This window comes from Populus nigra, chromosome 4 (assembly GCF_951802175.1).
Source record: "Populus nigra chromosome 4, ddPopNigr1.1, whole genome shotgun sequence".
Taxonomy (NCBI): Eukaryota; Viridiplantae; Streptophyta; class Magnoliopsida; order Malpighiales; family Salicaceae; genus Populus; species Populus nigra.
Genome location: NC_084855.1, coordinates 20,337,490 through 20,350,909, shown reverse-complemented (window position 1 = coordinate 20,350,909; position 13,420 = coordinate 20,337,490). Strand labels below are relative to the sequence as shown.

The 13,420-nt window shown below is 36.2% G+C and overlaps 2 protein-coding genes across 2 annotated transcripts; one reads left to right on the top strand and one right to left on the bottom strand.

The window, feature by feature from the left end:
• The first annotated feature begins 3,967 nt into the window (after nt 1–3,967).
• LOC133690534 (WD-40 repeat-containing protein MSI1-like) lies at nt 3,968–6,618 on the top strand. Its single transcript, XM_062110761.1, has 6 exons — nt 3,968–4,552; nt 4,666–4,992; nt 5,131–5,283; nt 5,674–5,798; nt 5,978–6,073; nt 6,235–6,618. The coding sequence occupies exons 1-6, from the start codon at nt 4,208–4,210 to the stop codon at nt 6,461–6,463; spliced, it is 1,275 nt and encodes a 424-aa protein (XP_061966745.1). The 5' UTR covers nt 3,968–4,207; the 3' UTR covers nt 6,464–6,618.
• A 1,782-nt stretch (nt 6,619–8,400) lies between these two features.
• LOC133692624 (protoheme IX farnesyltransferase, mitochondrial) lies at nt 8,401–13,211 on the bottom strand. Its single transcript, XM_062113701.1, has 7 exons — nt 12,780–13,211; nt 12,300–12,432; nt 11,642–11,779; nt 11,418–11,551; nt 10,578–10,703; nt 9,876–9,979; nt 8,401–9,057 (listed from the first exon to the last, which is right to left on the bottom strand). Exons 1-7 carry the CDS (start codon nt 13,103–13,105, stop codon nt 8,684–8,686), a joined length of 1,335 nt encoding a protein of 444 aa, XP_061969685.1. The 5' UTR covers nt 13,106–13,211; the 3' UTR covers nt 8,401–8,683.
• Between the last annotated feature and the right edge of the window lie 209 nt (nt 13,212–13,420).

The window sequence follows — 13,420 nt, the reverse complement described above, 5'->3', positions numbered from 1 at the left end:
ATTTTGGAGCAAAAAGAACGGCCCACAAGGTACTTGAAAGTGGTTTTTATTGGCCTTCTATTTTTAAGGATGCATATCATTTTTGCAAATCATGTGAAAAATGCCAAAAAACAGGTAATATCACTCATAAGAATCAAATGCCTTTAACGAATATTCTTGTGAGTGAAATTTTTTATGTTTGGGGTATTGATTTTATGGGTCCATTTCCTTCTTCTTTTGGCAATCTTTATATCCTTCTTGCTGTTGATTATGTGTCCAAATGGATTGAGGCGAAAGCCACACGAACTAACGATGCTAAGGTTGTTTTAGATTTTGTCAGGACTCACATATTTGACAGGTTTGGAATCCCTAAAGCTATCATTAGTGATCGTGGCACTCATTTTTGCAATCGTTCAATGGAAGCATTGTTACGCAAATATCATGTGACTCATCGAACTTCCACAGCATACCATCCTCAAACGAATGACCAAGCTGAAATTTCAAATCGAGAAATCAAGTCCATTTTAGAGAAGACAGTGCAACCTAACGGGCGAGATTGGAGTCTACGACTTGGTGATGCACTTTGGGCTTATCGAACTGCTTACAAATCACCTATAGGAATGTCACCTTATAGGATGATTTATGGAAAAGCATGTCATCTACCGGTGGAGCTTGAACACAAAGCCTTTTGGGCCATTAAAAAATGTAACATGGATTATGATGCTGCTGGGATTGCAAGAAAGTTGCAATTGCAAGAGTTGGAAGAGATTCGAAATGATGCTTACGAGAATGCAAGGATTTATAAAGAAAAGACTAAGAGTCTCCATGATCGAATGATTACAAGAAAAGAGTTTAATGTTGGAGACAAAGTCCTTCTTTATCATTCGCGTTTGAAACTTTTTCCTGGAAAGTTACGCTCTCGTTGGATTGGACCATTTGTTGTTTCTAATGTTTTTTCTTATGGTGCAGTTGAAATTACAAGTTTAGAAACCAACAAAGTACTCAAGGTCAATGGGCATCGCTTGAAACCTTTCTATGAAGGTTGGACGACAGAACTCATCGCTTCTGCGGAGTTAGCTGAACCAATCTATGAAGAATAAGCATGCAACATGTCGAGCCAATGACATAAAATAAAAGCGCTTACTGGGAGGCAACCCAGCACACAAAAAAAAACAGATTTGCTTTCTTTTTCCCTTGTCTTTTATTTTTCGCATTTTACTTTATTTTTGTCATTCTCCAATATTCCTTTTCTTTTATTTCAACATTGAGGACAATGTTATGTTTTAAGTGTGGGGGTATTGGGAGAATGTTGGTTTTCTAATTTTGGTTTTCTTTGTTATTTTTCAAAATAAAAAAAAAAAGTATGTTTGATCTTTTGAACTCCCATTGGTTTTTGAGAATATGAGTATTATGTATGAGAATTAGTTGAGATAGATGAAGATATAAATCGAATGAAGGAGTGTGCATGCAAGTTTTAAGGTTTAATTGGTTTAGGGATTGACTTTGAGAATATGCCATGTTGACTTTATAGTGTTATACCAATGCAAGCTTTTGAGCCTTCAACATTATATTCTTTGATTGTGCCTTCTTTCAATGATATGTATCTTTAGAACTTGCTTCATATCTTGTTGAGATTACATTCATATTACATACATACATGAAGATGATAAAGGCATTAGGAATTTTAACCACTTGAGCCTAAAAGCCAACCTAAAGCATATTATCCTTAGTGAGCCCCTTTTGAGTTTGTTTATCTTTTCTTTGCTTTATCCATGTATAAGCCTTAACTTTCTATATGTTTTCCTTTTCCCCTGGCCAAGGATTAGTAGAGCATATACTGATGATATCTCATGGAATTATGGTTGGAAATTATGTGAAAAGAAAGAAGAAGTGATGCTTGATGAAAAGATGGGCAAAGTTGCCAAAGGTAAAAAAAAAAGGAAAGAAAAAGGAAAGAAAAAAAAGAAAAAGAAAAAGAAAAAGAAAAAAGTGTTCCTTTATGTTCTTAAGATTTTATATTGAAAAAGCTTGAAATCAAAAGAAGTTAAGCATTGGTGATTAAAGATGGAAAATTTATGTGCTTTGATGGAATATCTTGTTTGAAATATCATTTTTCAGAATGCTCTACTTTCTTTGGTTTGAACCTTTTCTTTTACTCTCTTTTACCTCACCTTAACCTTAGCCCCATTACAACCAGAAAATAAGACCTTTTGATTCATGCATTGTTTGTAATATGTTAGTAATGGAGATGAGATTGAAGAGCAAGTTTATGGTAGAACATATTCATTGATTGAATTTGAGAGATTTAAACACATAAGCCTTAAACACGTGAGTGTTAGAGTGTATATCAATGAGAGGACCTATCACTTTGGCATGGCATAGATTTCATTTAAATCCTGACGATTAATTAAGTTTTGAAGTTTGCATGTAAATAAATTCATGAAAATTATACTCTTTATCCTTCTTAATTGTGTTCTTGTTTATAATGCATATATTCTTGGATATTGATGGGAGATTAGAAGATTAGTCATAGTGATTTCATTTAATTTCACTTCAATTTGGTTTTACCTATCCTTTCTCGAGGACGAGCAAGAGGTAAGTGTGGGGGTATTTGATCCAACCATATTATTCAATAGTTTCACCCACATTTAACTAGTGTTTTGCCTATGTTTTATATATAAAATGCCTTGATATTCTTTGTTTTATGTTTTGAAGGCACTTTTGGATGAAAGATGCAAAAAGGAGTAAATTGGAGATAATTGGTAGATTTGACCTTCAGTCGATGTTTTGTGCAGAGCGTGAGCTCTAGAGGTTGAAATGAAGTGATTCCAGTGGAATTAAAAAGGTAACATCCATACCTTTCTGGACATCTAAGGCAAGAAAATAAAATAAGGAAGAGCATGGAAATCGCAGCCTTCAAAGTCAAATCTCGCAATCTGCCAGTGTTGACCTTCGGTCATTCCAACTTGAATATCAGCGCATCAAAACGATCCAAAACATATAAAAAAAATAATTTTTAGCAAAAAAATAATTAAATTTTGATGCGTTGCGACTACGGTGTCTACGTGCCCATTAGGCACTGCGACTACAGTAGTGACAGAAAGCAAACACTGAATTAAAGTGTTTGGTTAATACAAACCACACGTTTTTTTTTCACATGGGTCCCACTAAAAAACTGAGGTTGAACCTCAATTTATGAAAAGTAATTTTTATCTGCTTCTCCTTCTCTTCTGCGTGGAGAGTGACTCCACTGTTCAATTGAACAGTGGAGAATGTCTCCACTATTCACATGAACAGTGGGGATTGCCTTCATTGTTCCAGCCGGACCGGGTCCAACTTAGTAAAATAAAAAAAATTTATTTTTTATTTTTAATTGTGTTTTATTCGAAAAACAAGTATTTCACATTATTCAATGACACTACATAAATTAGAAGGAAATCGCTTGATGACGTAACAGTTGTAGAATTTGATCGCAATTTCAATTTTATTCCTATTGATATTTTACCTGATGTTGTTGCGCGCTTACAAATCCAATAAAACTGTAGTCCTTGTCGGATGTATTTCATACGTGATGAAATTGTAGATAGTTTAATGGAACAATAAAAATATTTTATATTAAGTATTATTCATTTCATGATGTAATAGCAATAGTTAAATCTATAATATTTAAATTAAAAATCATCAATATTAATATATATTTTTTAAAATTATTTTATAACCTCAACTTGAAAAACATTCTTAACCAAACACATTAAACTATTTTTTTTCAATTTCAATTTTAATTATAATTTTAATCAAACATATATAAATACCCAATTAATCTCAATTAAAAATATTTTTTATAAAATAAATTATTTTAAACCTCACAGTAGATAACACAGTAACAAACCACATGTGAACGGTGAAAGTGAAAGAATCAGCTGATTTAGTTGTTTTTTTTTTTTAATGTATAAAAAAGAAATAGTACAGCAGTACGTACACCCAACAATTTCGAAGTAATCAATCAATTCTGTTAGTCATTCACTCACCGCTCACTCGTATACTTGTACAAACCTCCCGGGCTTGGTGCTAGGGTTTGTTTTTCTTTTGCTATATAGATAATCTTTTGGCGGGAATGAATTAAGTTACCACCCTCCCCCTTAGAAAAGAAAGAAAGAAAGAAATCCCTAAATCAAAACGAAAGAAACCCTAGAAAGAGGAGTGAATCAAATCCGAATCGAAGGGGGTGATGGGAAAAGACGAAGAGGAAATGAGGGGAGAGATAGAGGAACGATTGATAAACGAAGAGTACAAGATATGGAAAAAGAACACTCCTTTCCTCTACGATCTTGTCATCACTCATGCCCTCGAATGGCCTTCTCTCACCGTCGAATGGCTTCCAGACCGTGATGAGCCCCCTGGCAAGGACTACTCCGTCCAAAAGATGATTCTTGGTACCCACACCTCCGAAAACGAGCCTAACTATCTTATGCTCGCCCAGGTCCAGCTTCCTCTCGATGATGCCGAGAACGACGCCCGCCACTACGACGACGACCGCTCCGATTTTGGTGGCTTTGGCGCCGCCAATGGCAAGGTTCTCTCCTTTTGGTTTTCAATTTTATTTATTTTATTTTTTTCTTATTTTTTTCTCAGAATTAATTAATTAATTTAGTTACTGGTTGGTGTGTTTAATTTTTAATTTTGAAGGTGCAAATAATTCAGCAAATAAATCATGATGGGGAGGTGAATAGGGCACGGTATATGCCACAAAACCCATTTATGATAGCTACCAAGACTGTTAGTGCTGAGGTTTATGTCTTTGACTATAGCAAGCACCCATCTAAGCCTCCTCTTGATGGTGCATGCACCCCTGATTTGAGATTGAGGGGTCACAACACTGAAGGCTATGGTTTGTCTTGGAGTAAGTTTAAAGAAGGTTATTTGCTTAGTGGTTCTGATGATGCCCAGATTTGCCTGTGGGACATTAATGCCACTCCCAAGAACAAGTCCCTTGATGCTACGCAAATCTTTAAGGTTGGTATACATGCCCATTTGTTCACTGTGTAATGTTTCCATTTGTGCAATTCAAAAATTATTGACAAATAAAGCTTAAGTTCTTATATATATATGCAAATATCTATTATGATTAAAAAGCTTACTGCGGTCTAATAGGTTCATGAAGGTGTTGTAGAAGATGTAGCATGGCATTTGAGACATGAACACTTGTTTGGTTCTGTTGGGGATGATCAATACCTGCTTATATGGGATCTCCGAACTCCGTCTGTGACCAAGCCTGTCCATTCTGTTGTTGCTCACCAGAGTGAGGTATTCGATAACTGCTTTGTGATTCCTCAGAGAACTAATATACTCATTGTTCAGTGGCTGAGACTTGGCTTTTTTCCTTATCCATCTACCATCTGAAGCCAGTTGACTTGACATGTTCCATGTGAAGTGATGTGTCTAATCGTGCTATTGATTGCTAAAAAAACTTGAGACTTATGTCTTACAATCATCAGAAGGTTTCATATGACATGTTGTAGGTGACCTCATGTTTCCCACAAAGATTTCTCCTACGCACGCATGTTTTTGTTGCTTAGAAAGCTGACGAGTACTTGTGTTTTACTATAAAAACCATGCTTTGCTCCAGTGGTGACATGGCACGGAGTTTATATTTCTTTTTAGTTTAATTGATAAGTTTCACTCCGTGATGTTTAGGTTAACTGCTTGGCTTTTAATCCTTTTAATGAATGGATTGTTGCCACGGGATCTACTGATAAGACTGTCAAGTTATTTGACATACGGAAGATCAATACTGCACTTCACACCTTTAACTGTCACAAGTAAGCATCCTCCCCATCTGGGGCATTCTTCAATTCTCTACTGGGCATTTATCAGTGTGTAGTGTGTGTAATGTGTACTAGTACCCTCACATGCAGCATGGATGCATTTACATCTTGTTCACCCAAACACTTGCTATTTAATATCTTATGTACTTTATTTTTTCTGTGATGGAATACAGGGAGGAGGTTTTCCAAGTCGGATGGAATCCCAAGAATGAGACTATCTTAGCTTCTTGTTGCCTTGGAAGAAGGCTCATGATCTGGGATCTTAGCAGGTTTGTCCATGAAGAAACCTAGTGACCTGTTAATTGATGTTTCTTAAGTTTACTGATTGCCAGATTTGAGGATTGCTTTGAGCATTTTTTTATAAGACAAGACTAAGTGAGGATTGTTTTGAGCTACATTAACTTTATTTGACGTGAGGCTTCCTTTGCAGGATTGATATTGAGCAGACACCTGAGGATGCTGAAGATGGCCCACCAGAATTGCTTTTCATTCATGGTGGTCACACGAGTAAAATATCAGATTTTTCGTGGAACCCATGTGATGATTGGGTTATTGCTAGTGTAGCTGAAGATAACATTCTTCAAATATGGCAGATGGCAGAGAATATCTACCATGATGAAGATGATATACCAGCAGATGAATCTGCGAAAGATTCCTAGTGTATTTCCAGGCTTTCAGAGTATATTATCAATCACATAAGGGGTGTACTTGTAGGATCTTTTGGTATTTTAGACTTTTTCTCTTTCTTTTGAATATGCCGAACTGATGTGTAATGACCCATTTATAGCATTATCATCTTAGAAAATTTTTGCTCTGTTTCTGGAGTTTGGAAGATGGTTTGCTGTGGTTTTGCGCCAGGTCATCTGGTTTTAAAAATGAAGCTACTGCTGTAGAAAATCATTTAACCTTAGGAGTTCCAGTCAGTCAGTTGTTCTTTCTAGTCTCTTCATGTGAATTATGTGAAAGACTCCATTTTCCATCAACTTAAGTTTTTAATACTGGAAGCTAAGTTTGAACCTTCTTCTCAGGTCCTGGAAAAAAGCCTTTTGAGTTCTGCTTTGGCACAGTGACAGCAACATGAACGTCTTTCTTCAGCTTAAATCTATTAGTAGTGCACAAAACGAACACCGTGCATATTTGGAAGCTGCTTTGACCAAAATTTTGTGCTGAATCTTCATGTGTGATGGTTTGAATCTAATTGCTCTCTGTTGAGAGGCCAATCACCGGTGCTCTTGGGAGTCTGATGCTGCTGTGGGTGGTTTTTGAGATCAGAACCCGAAGTGGAAGCCCATTAGCGAAAGCTAATTGTAAAGTACCATACACATTTATTTGCACTATTTATTAAAACAGTACAATGGTATCGCTTAACCATAAAAAAATCAAATATCTTGATGTTGATACTATTTACATCATTTATTAGTTATTAAATGATTGACCTTGAGATTTTTTTTAAAACATAATAAAACGACTAAATACTCTTAAAAAAAAAAAAACTGTCCTTGGTGAGTTTTTTCATCTTTTTATAGTGATTTTTTGTAATTATTAGGTAAGCTAAGAGAATTTAAAATTTGACTAAATATAAAAAATTAAAAATTAAAAAATAAAACGACTAAAATATCATTAGAATCTTAAAAAAATAAAAATGATTTCAAGGGGCTTTTATATATACACACACATTTTCACAGTAGTTATTTTCGTTTTTATCAGGTTACTTGGAGATAATTTGATCTTTAGCTAAATATAAAAAATAAAAAAATAAAAAATAGCTGGTGCATGTACAATACATGTCAATATATGGATTACCCTGCATGTTTCGACAAGCACATGATGCATCACCTGTTAGCCAAAACCCAGCTTTCAATATGAATTGACATGAAATCTTATTCAAATCCAATATAACAGCTATATATATATATATATATATATATATATATATATATATATATATATATATAATCAATTTAAAATAATCAAATAAAAAACAATATTCATCGAATTTAAAACAGAGTTGATCATACTGATGATTTAAGAAATTATGATTCAAGTTTGAAACATTTTTCTTACTCTCTCTAAGAATTATTAATCTATTAATATTCTTCATTTACACACTACAAATTGCTTTCTTCCAGCAATGAAAATGTGTTTAATTTTAAATTGCTGAGTTAAATGTTATAATAACAGTTCTCCTATTTACCATGTCTGGTATTTTTTTTTAGAGAGTTTGGAGGAAAACTAACCGAATGTTTAAGCGGAGAAATATTGAAGAATTATGTTTCTTTTTTTTAAAAAAAAAAACAGCATCACATCCCACCATTATATATTATATATTATTACTATTATTCAACTTTATTTAATTTTACCTTTAATTTAAAAAAATATATTGAACCACAAAATCATTCTTAATTTTCACACCAAGCAAACACTTCTGACTTCACCTTTGAACCATTTCTTTACATCCTTGACAATTCATACTGACATTCAGCATCGCACCGATTTGCTAATCCAAAACCAAAAAACTTGCCTTCTCACCTGTTAGATCAACAAACATTGACACTTTCTCGTCACTTGTGATGTTGCTCCCGTACGGTGCTCCGAATTCACAATCATATAGCCAAATATATTATGCGACTCATTCTGTGCAGCTGCTAGTCATTTAACCAACAAACAAAAATATGAGAAAAAGAAACAAAAAAAGAATCTGTCATATCCACCCCCACCCCCACCCACTGAAAGGATGAGCAAAAAGCAAAATACAAAAATCCCACATTAAAGAAGAGGAAATCAATTCAAAAGAATGCTGAAGCAGACGCAGGATAAAACCTTTCCGGTTGCCTTCCTGCTTATTATTGAATTAATACAAAATCCATAAAACCCACAACTTAGGAAGTTGCGTATGAAGGTGCAGGAAGAAAAGGAAATGGTGCCGCGGAAGCATATGCTACAGGTGCACGTGCTTGCTTGCCGGTTGCGGAATTTGTTTCCTGGTTCCCATGCTTGAGGTTTTCCCTGCTTTGCAATACGGGTTCCAACTCAGTGATCCTACCTAAACTGTCTTCTGAAAGGCATTGTTGATTATCGGAGACACGGTGAAAAAGTAGCCCGGACATGAATACAGGAAGGTACAAAAGGCTGGCATGAAACATCCTCCTTGCATTCTGTGTTGTTCGATTCAGATAGAATGAAAATGCTAGGGCACTTATTGCTAGAGTAATAAGAGATGATTCAAGACAAAACCAACTGGAAGTCACACCCCCTGCGAACATGTTCAATTATTAGTTCAAATCCCCAGACAGTATCCAAATATGCTCCACAAAAATACATTAATTCACACCAGAGGTAGAACAGAAGGCCAGTCCTTGGCAACCAAACTCACTGAATAAAATTTATTCAACAATGCAGTAATGCAGCACAAGTCAACGAAGAAAACTTTAGGCAAAACTCATTAAGCATCCCAAGTTAACTTTAAAATCACATCAGCGCAGTTGATTCTATTACGGATAGAACCTTAAAATTCATCTGTATACATGGTTAATAAGGTCAACAACTGTGCATGTCTGAAATCATAAAATAAGTCATGCAACATCAACCACATGTAAAGTTCTCCGAGGACAACTCTGTTACCACAAACAGCCATTTGCCCCTTGCATGTGATTGGGCATATAGAACCAATTCAATACTATGTATTATGTGAACATTATAACAACACCCACTCTTTATGTTCAAAGTAAACCTCAATGTAAACCATGAAACCTGAAGATATCACATATCTAACTATCCCATGAAGTTCACCAACATGCATTTTGATACATGATAACCATAGAAAGTCATAAATCGGGTTATAGGATGAACCTGACAGTCAGTGAACCAAATAACTCTCAATATGTTAGTGATATCACACAAGATGGAAAAACTTGAAGTTAAAAGGTTAAAAAATGAAAAGAAAATCATTGATGACTGATGTGAAAGATTGCATTACACTTGCAAACATTAGGGAATCTTTTAATGGAGGAACATAAGAAGACAACCGAAAAGGGACGACAAGTCTTTTCACTTCAGTTGACTAGAACTTACAATCACAGGCTAAAAAACCCAATGGAACCAGATACAGGCAGTTCCTCAGTGCTACTGCAGCAGTTCTCCGACCAGAAGCATCAGCAAGAGAGAACATCTTGAACCTGAAAATGCCACAAATGGAAAACAAATTGAGGAAATAAGGGAAAAGACAAGTAAATGTCATCGAAGAGTCTGGGACCACCAGTCACAAGCCCAAAGGTCCCATCTTCCCCTAAATAATCCATCTTGACAACTCCTGCATAAACAATTTCTACATCCCCAACAGCTAGTTCTTTCTAAAACTTGGTATGTGCAGTGACAAGTTGCAAGTTACAAAATCAAAATGACAAAAGCGCAGGAAAGTTGAACATCTTGAACCTGAAAATGCCACAAATGGAAAACAAATTGAGGAAATAAGGGAAAAGACAAGTAAATGTCATCGAAGAGTCTGGGACCACCAGTCACAAGCCCAAAGGTCCCATCTTCCCCTAAATAATCCATCTTGACAACTCCTGCGTAAACAATTTCTACATCCCCAACAGCTAGTTCTTTCTAAAACTTGGTATGTGCAGTGACAAGTTGCAAGTTACAAAATCAAAATGACAAAAGCGCAGGAAAGTTGAAAATTATGGATCCGGGAACAGTTTCATCTGCGGTTTTATACTAAAATTGGCAATAGATTGCTTTCATAGACAAGTACTTTAAGATCATGGAGCATACCCTCCAGCAGCATAATCACTGCGACAAAGATATGCAAGGGCCATAAAATGGGGTATTTGCCAAAAATACAGAGCAGCAGGGAGAATCATGGAGTTCAGTGAAACCTCGCCAGAGGCTGCAGCCCACCTGAAAAATCAGAAAAGAAATCAATATTCTCAGTGGAGATAAAAATACTGAGAGGCGTTTTCCATTTATAAATAACAATCTCTCTCTGTATCTTCCTAGGGGTGATAGGAGAGAAGCTCCACTACTAATTGGCAACTCTTTCCACAACTGTCCAATCTCTTCCCTTTCATCTTAGAATGTGTTCCAATTAGCTGCTTGCCTCGGGCATTTTCACAGAAAAAACTTGTTTATTATTTCTTCACTTATGGGCATCATCAAGGTGTGTTTCATTTCAAGTGACTTATCCATTTTGGATTGTTAAGGGATCATCACCAAGGCAAATAGACTCAAAGCATAGTCTATTAGAGGCTGCATATGTTCTAAATCATAACCAAGATTCTCTGCTAAAAGCAGTGCTTATAAGTGCCTACGACTAGATTCCATCTTTAGAACTTCCCAGATCCCTGAGGCTTAAGGCTGAGCCTGATGCAGTCAACAAATGACCAAGTTATCCTTATGGATGCAGCCCAGGCTATGAAAGCAATCCTGATGGATTAGGTGAAGCCCAGTCTTAGGCTTCAACAATAGATATGGAAATTTACTCAGACAACAGCATTTATATGGAAATTGAGGAAGCCATGGACTTTTGGAGCCATCAATAAAGCTGCTTATAAAAGTTTCTGAGAGAACCACGTGCTTTGAAAAAGAAAATTAAAAACAAGAGGACAAAATTACCCTAGAAGTGGTGGAATAGCACCAACAACAGCCCCAACCCATGTGTTGACTGGGTGAATCTGCTTCAGTGGTGTATAGACAAATGCATAGAGGATGAGATTGGAAACTCCAAGCCCAGCTGCCAACATATTAGCCTGCAACAACCTTGTCATGGAAGCTGCAACATTAGTTACTATTCTCAAAGGAAATTACATAAGGGTAGGCAAGTGTATCTATGTGGCCACCTTGCAAGCTAGTATAGCAGTGCCAGCTACCCCAACAGACGATGCCCAGGTGAGGGCATGAGGTATTGTCATGCGCCTTGAAGGTAATGGTCTTAGCCTTGTTCTTTTCATTTTGGCATCGTTATTCTTCTCAAAAACCTATCACCATGAAAGACAAAATAGCTTAGCAGGAATAAAAAAAAAAATTTCTAGCTGAAACGTGAAAAGAGAGCTAAAGTTCAATGATGTTATCAGCAATCAACACTTAGTCTCCATACAAGATCAACCAAGGAAATGGGTAAATATAGTCAGTACACTTTCATTTCCAGTTGAGCTCTTACTAATCCCATAATTTAAACAATTCTCTTTTAGTTCTTTTTTTTCTCCCCTTTCCTACACCAGGACAACTAAGAAAAATTACGGCAAAGTCCAAACCCTAATCCCAATAAAGAAAGGAAGGAAAAGAAGATCACAGACAGAAATGGTTTAGCTAATTGGGTGTTAAACTTTATATATGCCAGGCATGTAATACTGAATACTCTAATTAACAGAAGTCACCGAAAAAAAGGAGCCTCACTTTCTTTCTTTCATGAACAGTTGTCCCACTAATTAAAAAAAAAATGGCATCAAAATGAATGATGAAAGCAAAAATTTGAAGAGAAAGTAGCGAAAAAATAACCTGATTAAGAGAATTAGCAGATGAAGCAACCATCATAGTACCAGCACAAGTCCAACAAAGTCCAGCCAAATCAACGGCACTCCCTGCACTCCCCAGGACATATCCCGTTCCAGAAGTCGCCACAACTAACATGCTGTCGCCTCAAAATTTTGTAAAATACATGCTTGAGTTGAGGTCATTATCAATTTGGATACAGAAATTTAGAGATAAGCCGCCGCCGCCACCCCCCCCCCCCCCAAAAAAAAAAAAAAGGTTTGACATGGCTTAAGAAATTATCAACTTCTAGAATGTATAGAATGGATTTTACAATAACTTCACCTTCGTGATTAATATTAGTAAGATTGGATCTTCAAATATAATGCACTGCTGTGGACTAAACCACCAACCCATGAATGTGATAATGTTAGATTAAACCTAAAACATGTGTTGTAGAACAATATTATTAATTGGGCATATATAACAAGACAAGAGAGAGCTGACCTCAGGCGAGCTTTGGAGAGCTCCCAATAGCATCGAGTGTAGTGGCGACCCAACTGCACGGCCGAAGCCAGAGACGGGGACAGATGATCAACAACTGCAGGGCCGGCAGCAGAACTTGAGGAAAAGGATCGAATTCCATCGGATTTGTGACTTGAAATCCCTAATTTTAAGGAACCAGAAGTGGATGGGGATGGGCAGTAGTGAGTTACTCGTGATGGTGCCCATCCAAAGACAACATTGAAATTGGATGAGGAATAGTTGGAGGATTTCAGATGATTATGATTATAATTAGGGTTTGATAACAGCTTGCAGGTATTTCTCCACATCTCGGCAGATGGGGAATGTTGGGACTGACTTTTCTTTCTTTTTTGGAAAACCAGCTGCTGTCTTCTGTAACAAACAAATTGGCGAGAAGATTCATCGCTTGAATACACCAAGGAAAAGCTCGTTCTTTCCCAAACGACATGTCATTTAATTCTTTCCTGACCCTCAAATTTGACCCCCTCTGTTTCCACTAACTCTGCAACTAAGCCCCTGTAGAAAATAATTCTGTCACATGTTATCCGGTGTTAACAAAATTTCTCAAGGACTACATTGCATTGCATTATTCTGCAAAATTAAAATTAAAAAAAATAATATGG

Bases quoted from the DNA above. Each gene is read 5' to 3' on its own strand.
- LOC133690534 (XM_062110761.1), top strand. From the start codon at position 4,208: ATGGGAAAAGACGAAGAGGAAATGAGGGGAGAGATAGAGGAACGATTG. The intron at 4,553-4,665 runs GTTCTCTCCTTT...TTAATTTTGAAG, and splicing joins TTGGCGCCGCCAATGGCAAG to GTGCAAATAATTCAGCAAAT. The intron at 5,799-5,977 runs GTAAGCATCCTC...GATGGAATACAG, and splicing joins CACACCTTTAACTGTCACAA to GGAGGAGGTTTTCCAAGTCG.
- LOC133692624 (XM_062113701.1), bottom strand. From the start codon at position 13,105: ATGTGGAGAAATACCTGCAAGCTGTTATCAAACCCTAATTATAATCAT. The intron at 11,780-12,299 runs GTTATTTTTTCG...TCATGGTGATAG, and splicing joins CTGCTAATTCTCTTAATCAG to GTTTTTGAGAAGAATAACGA. The intron at 10,704-11,417 runs GTAATTTTGTCC...CTGATTTTTCAG, and splicing joins GCTATTCCACCACTTCTAGG to GTGGGCTGCAGCCTCTGGCG.